The 6,919-nt window shown below is 38.4% G+C and overlaps 1 protein-coding gene across 2 annotated transcripts in view; it reads left to right on the forward strand.

Annotated features, from left to right (window-relative positions):
- The window catches only part of FRMD3 (FERM domain containing 3), a 312,880-nt gene extending 306,161 nt beyond the window's left edge, over window positions 1-6,719 (forward strand). For both annotated transcript variants that reach the window (XM_081236436.1, XM_081236437.1), the window contains one exon: window positions 2,942-6,719. In XM_081236436.1, coding sequence (XP_081092562.1) covers window positions 2,942-3,540 — 599 coding nt within the window. In that variant the 3' untranslated portion in view covers window positions 3,541-6,719. The remainder of the gene's footprint in view (window positions 1-2,941) is intronic.
- The last annotated feature ends 200 nt before the right edge of the window (window positions 6,720-6,919 follow it).

Below are 6,919 nucleotides of genomic sequence, written 5' to 3' on the forward strand. Positions count from 1 at the left end.
GTTGAGTCTTCTTTTGAAGATCTCTATTGATTTCTTCATTTCAGTTATTATATTTTTCAGCTCTAGGATTTCTGTTTGGTTTTTTAAAATGGTTTCTATTTCTTTGTTGAGCTTCTCATTTTGCTCATTCGTTGCTTTCCTAATTTTTTTAGTTGTCATGTGTTCTTGTAGTTCACTAAACTTCTTTAAGAGGATTATTCTGAATTCTTTGACAGTTCATAGATCTCCATTTCTTTAGGGTTATTAGTGCTTTTTTAGTTTCCTTTAGTGTTGTCATATTTACCTGATTTTTCATGGTCCTTGATTCCTTACACTGGTATTTGTGCATTTGAGTAAGTGGTCTCCTCTTCCAGACTTTGCAGATTTGCTTTGGATTCATCAGCCAGCTCAGTTTGGGTTTCTGGTGTCTGCTGTTAGCATCCTTGGGCAGGTGAGACCTGCTATTAAGAGTCTATTTTGGGGCAAGGCAACTGTTTAAGCTCTGAGATTGTGGATGGGGGTGTGTGCCACTGGCTGAGAACAGCTGGATAGGACTGAGGGCTTCATTCCATGCCCAACTGAGGCTATAGTATAGGCTCTTTTGTCTGGATTTTCTGGTCAGGCTTACTAGATGGTTGGGACTAGGAACTATACGCAGCAGTAAATGGGGCTATGAATTAACTTCCCTACCCTGGTAGGGCATCAGGATGGGACCCAGGGCCTGCATGGCTCATTGTTTAGGGACCCAAGTCAGGCAAGAGTGTTTACTGGATATCCTGGTCAGGTGAGACTACCAGTTTTGCTCTGCAGACAGGGGAAGCCATGGGCTATACTTTTGGTTCAAATGCCACTGTTAAGCAGGGCTGATGGATGGGCTACACAGCTTCCTGTATGCTCTGCTAAGGTTCCCTGGTCAGGTAAGCTGAAGGCTGTATTCAGCAATGAGTCGGGCTATGACTTAGTTTCCCTACGTAAGCTAATTTAGGCACAGTGGGAGAAGCAGCTCCTAGGCCACTCTGCTTGTGGTCTTCAATCAGTCTGATCCAGGCCCCAAGTTCCATGGCCAAACTGGACCACTTGCTTTGCTCTAAAAGCTATCAGTTCTGCCTGCCCACCTCTCAGCTCCAGTGTGGCTGGATAATGCAGCTTCCAGGTGTTCTTACCAGCCCTTCCTGTCAGATGGAGCTATGACTCAGCCCTCCTGCCTGGGTAGGACTGGGAGAGCCCACTTCAGGTAACTCCCAAATTTTCCCAAACAGGCTTTCTGGTTGGAAGAGACAGGGATCTAGGATCCACAGTGGGTGGGGTTATGACTCAGTTCTTCTGCCTGGGTGTGAGTAGACCAGGCTCCAGGGCTGTCAAAACTCCTCCTTTGAGGATCTGAATCTGGCAGTCCTTTCCCTGGTTAGATGCACCATCAACTAGGTTCTGCATATGAGCACAGCCACTGGTTGGGACTAGTACTTGGCTCTGCAGATAGGAACTCAGTCTGCCAAGATCTGAGTGCTGACTGTTGGAAGCCCCCCCGCCTTCTCCATCATGAATTCCCAGTGGTTGAGCCCCACAGATTCCCCTGTGATACTGGGGGGTGAAATACAGAGTAAGGGCTCCCATAAAGTGACCCACAATGCTAGGTGGGGAGCTGGATGTCACCCCTGGCTCTCTTTTCCCACTGAAGGAACAGGAGTCTCTGAGGAGATCTCTCAGTGTGATGTTGTGCCAGCCTAGGGGAGAAGCAGTGTGATCAGCATAGCCATTCCTCTTACCCTCCCAATGCAGTCTGTCTTGTCTCTGTGGTACAGGAGGGTTCTTCAGCCTCACTTCCATGTTTTAGGATTTTCTCAGTGGTGTCTTGTCCATGAATGGTTGTTAGTTGTTCTTCCTGTGAGGGGGAGAGAAGTCAGGAACAACCAATGTTGGCATCTTGGTGATATCACTTCCTGTACATCTTGAAGAGAAGGAAATACTGAAATGCATTCATTAAAAGCAGGCTTACAGTTACCTAATGTACTTGGCTACCAATTTGGTATTATACTGTACATCCCTCCTGGGGAACATTTCTTTGATTCTACCCTTCCCACTAAGAACCCAAGACTCAAAATTAGGAGAACTGGCCCTAGGCCTGATATTTGAAGGGTTTCCCATCTATAAAATGAAGGGTTGAGAAATACCTCTCCCCCAATAAAGGTTAAGAAATAATGTTCATACCTTTTGACCAAGCAATTTTTCTTTCAGACATCTGTCAAATGAGCTAAAACAAGAGGTGATAAAGACTGTATATGTAAAGATGTCTCATGGCATTCTTTTTTCACAACTGTAAAGCAATCTAAATGTTTGCCAATAGGCAACTATTATTGTATTAACTAAGTAGAAAATTTGGCAACCATAATAAATGCCAGTGGGAGTTTGTCAACAGAGAAAATGTCTAAGTTAAAATGTTAAAGGAACAAGATGTAAATTTGTTCATACAGATATGATTGCAGTTATATGAAACAAGAAAACACAAAATTGTGCCTAGAATGAAGACTAGAAAAAAATACATAACATAATAAAATATCCCATTAGATAGTAGACTAATTTTACTACAATACTTTATTGGATGACAGTGTTGACTTCCAAAAGACACCACTCAAAATTATAATAGTTATTTCTTGTCATTTTGTTCTTGTAAACATGACCAAAATTGGGGGTTTTCAGACCATAATCGCACATGTAAATATTGTAAATGCCGCCAACCATTTGAGATATTTTGGTTATCTTGGGTTTAACGTGTTGACCTTAGAACTTATGGTATAGGATCTATACTAAAAATGACTTTGTTAAAAGTCAGGATTCCACAGAACAATTTCATGGATTCCCTAATTTCCATTCATTAGTTAGTTTTGGTTTGTTTCCATTTATAGATTTTTGTGGAAGAATAAAACTTGAAATTTAAAATTAAGAAAAATATGTCTCCTTATAGGTGTTCCATTGCCCAAAGAAGATGACATTTCTGCCCCCTTGACCTCCAGCTCACCAGTAAAGGAATCCCATGAGTATGAAGAGCCCTCAAGTGAAGAGGAAGATAAAATAAAAGAAGAGCCCTTGACCATCTCTGAACTGGCATACAACCCAAGTGCCAGCCTGCTCCCTACCCCCACTGATGATGATGAGATTGACATGCTCTTTGACTGTCCATCTAGGCTGGAGTTGGAAAAAGAAGACACAGATTCGTTTGAGGAACTAGAAGCAGATGAAAACGCCTTTTTAATGGCCGAAGAAGAAGAGCTGAAGGAGGCTCACCAAGCTTTGTCATGGAGCTATGACATTCTGAGTGGCCATATTCGGGTGAACCCACTGGTCAAGAGTTTTTCCCGGCTCCTTGTGGTGGGCCTGGGCCTGCTGCTCTTTGTATTCCCCCTGCTCCTCCTCCTTTTGGAGTCAGGTATTGATCTCTCCTTCTTATGTGAAATCCGCCAGACGCCCGAGTTTGAGCAGTTTCACTATGAATACTACTGTCCTCTCAAGGAGTGGGTGGCTGGCAAAGTCAACCTCGTTCTTTACATGCTGGGTTGCTCATAAAGCTCATATCTCATATGACTAAGGGCTATATTCAATACTAGTGATTTCTTTTTTTTTTCAGCAAAGGCCTTGTTCTGAATGGTCACAGGACCATCAACAGGTGTTCCTTACTCATAACTGATTATTCAGACCTTTAAGTTAGCTTTCCATAATTCACTGCAAGTAAATAAGTTTAAATCAAATACAGTTATTTTAGTTACAGGTCAGGAAGATGGCCTCTAAATAACCAAAAATATGTTTATTTTTTATTATAGCACAGACATACTCTTTATCTATTATAATAAATTGAGCTGAATTAGATTTCCTCCTTTTTTAATAGTTAACACCATTATAAGCTATAAGGTTCAGAATCAGAGTTTTAGTAAAAACCCAAGAGAAACTTTTTTGAATATAATCCTTAGTGAAAACAATGTTCTCTAACCAATGCCTATACAACTAAATTTATGCTGGGCTTTTGTTTTTGTTTTTTTAAAAATATTTTTATGTGTTCAAAATATTTTGGTAAATTTTTAGCAAAAAAAAAAAAAAAAGAAGCCTCCTGGAGTTATTTAAGTGTACAGATTGTAAGACTAACACACAAAGGGTATGTCAGGAATTTTTTAATGTTTTGGCACTGGTTTGTTTTTTAAAATATTTTTGGCTGAACATAATTTGTTGTTACCTGCATATGAGATAGAAAATAGGTAGAAAAACACTGTAGAAAGTAAGCTTCTGAAACGGATGATGGAACTGGAGGAAGTAGAAATTGAGAGCATCAAGTGGACACAGGGTCCATTTTTCAAAGTATTTGGACAAGATGACTTGTTACTTTCATTTGCATCCTGTCCATATATTTTGGCTCTGGAAATAGAATGTTTTTAAAAGAAAGTGAAACTTTAAAGGATAAAAGTTAAAGGAGATGCTAGTTAATTGCATATTATTGTACATTAACCCAAGAGTGGAAGCAGGTGGGAATTGGACAAGTGGTAAGTTACAAAACAAGAGTTCTGGTGAGGCTGGTAGGCAAGTGATGGTAGACAAATGATCTATTTTATGAAAGTGATGGTGATGCAAGGTATTGGACGATGTAAAGAACAGTATACTCACTGTCCAAGTTGACATGAATATGTTTAAGTGGATCTAAATAAAAGTGGAGAAACTTGAAGGCACATTTTTTGGTCCCTCATGCCATTCATTGAGATTCTGTGGAAGAAACTTTAAAAGAAGTGTGTGTGTGTGTGTGTGTGTGTGTGTGAAAGAGAGAGAAAAAGAGTGAGAAAGAGTGTGAAGAGAATGGATTTTGGCTTTTTGATAAATGCCTATGATCTTTCTTTGTGGCGGTCATTATACTCTTTTCCTTTCCTGGTTTCCTTAAGATTTTAACTCATTTATAATTGGGGCTCTCATTAAGAAAGTGGAAGGGACTCAACTCATTAGATAATATACCATTTCAGCTTGGGTGAAGTAGTGAAATGACTCCCTAACTAGACAGTAGATGGGACAAATGCTCTAGTACCTTCCTTCATACCATTAAATCCATGACAGAAAGGCTCTGAGGCTTTCCATGCACAGTACTTACCAATACTGTGAAAGAAAAGAGTATGGAGCTTAGGGCATAGAGCATAGGGATTTCTCCATAGATTGTAAATGAAGGCATGGAATATTTTCAAAGGGATTGGGCCGCCTATAATCTCTCCCTAACTCCAAATCTACCATTAACATAATCTCCAAATTGGCCATTCCAGTCCTACTTATTCATGGAGCTCTAAGTGCTTTATTAGACATTTAATTTTGTAAATAAGTTTTAAAAGTCAGCTCATGAAGCCTTCAGTTGAGCAAACTATAGTATAATTTGCTATTAAGTTTATAGTGTGTTCTTTCTCATGTGCATTGAGTGATTGATTTTGCTTTTTAATAAAGAATATTTGATACCTGAAATTTGATACCAAGGTAGAAGTATATTTTCTATAGGTTATTTGGAAAGTTTGCAAATGGCCTCCTTTGAAGCTGAAGATTTTTCCCCCCTTGTTTATGACTTAAAGTCATACTTTCTTACATAAGGGTACTCCAGTGTAGTCTGCACAAAATTAGTTCCCTCTTCTAATCATGCTTCAAATCATTTTCTTTGAAGTTCTAACCATAACAAATCATCTAGCCCTTGCCATTTTACACTAATATTAAATAATATTTTTTAAACTAGGGAATGAATATATTAGCCATCATAAAACATTGAAAAATACTGACAGAATAAGTATCACCCATAGTCCAGCCAAGCAGATTTATAGTAAGAAATATTAAATATATAATCTTAACATTTCTAGCTAACATCTCTTTTCTCTTAGGCAAAACCTTCAGTATTGAATAGAAATGTTTTTAAGTGAAGGAGTTGACAGGATAGGGTCTGCAGAATTTAAACAATAGCTACCAAAAGTAAAACTTGGATCTTGAAATGCCATTTTGTCGGTATAGAATCAGAGTCTTTTGAAATATCTGCTTAAGTTTTCTTAGAAGACAGTCACCAGTTGCCTGAATCAAATGAGGAAAAGACTGCTTCCAAAGATGGAGAATATATAATACAGTAAGATACAGAATTCAAAGCAAGTGTGTGAGTATATGTATATTCCATATTATTGGTATATGCGTTTATATATGAATCTGTATATATGTGTGTATTTGTATACACACAACTGATATGCCCTTCATAGGTAGTTGTTTTTATTTTTCCCCAGTTGAGGAATTTGTGACATGTTATTGCTTTTCCCTCTCAGACATCATAGTGGATAAAACCCACAGTCTCAAAGGTTTCAATTTTCCATGAAAACTACCATTTGTGTACATTTGTGGTTTTATACACACACACATATGGCAAATACATATACACACACAATCTTGTCTTTAGTGCTAATGCAAATTGGATCATGGAAAAAACGTAGGTAAAGTATCGTGTATTTCTGTCCGTGCTTGGAACATATTGTAAAATGTTATGTATCTGGAATATATTTTGTGGTTTGTCTACTATTTATAAAGACAACTCTGGGAAGAAGTCAAAATGAATTGATTTCATTGAAATACTAGAGAGTTGGGGGCCATGTTACCTGTGATTGGAGCCTTATCTTTGTATAGTGAAATTTGCATTTCTGTGTCAACATCCAGATTGTTTTATATGTTAATATGGTGGCAGGAATCCCTAATAAAAAATACTCTGGGGAAAAATGTTTCTGCAATCATTTAGTTTTATTCAAAGTGAAGTTGTATAAATAGTCCATTGGAAACTACAGAAAGGTGCCATCTGCTACCATGAAATGAGGTCACCCTTGAATGGTGATAGTATGGAAAAAAAAAAAATCACAGGTAATGGATGGGATTAACCTTTCCTTTGCAGAAGTCACCCAGGCTCAAA

This window comes from Mesoplodon bidens, assembly GCF_964165515.1.
Source record: "Mesoplodon bidens genome assembly, chromosome: 6".
Taxonomy (NCBI): domain Eukaryota; kingdom Metazoa; phylum Chordata; class Mammalia; order Artiodactyla; family Ziphiidae; genus Mesoplodon; species Mesoplodon bidens.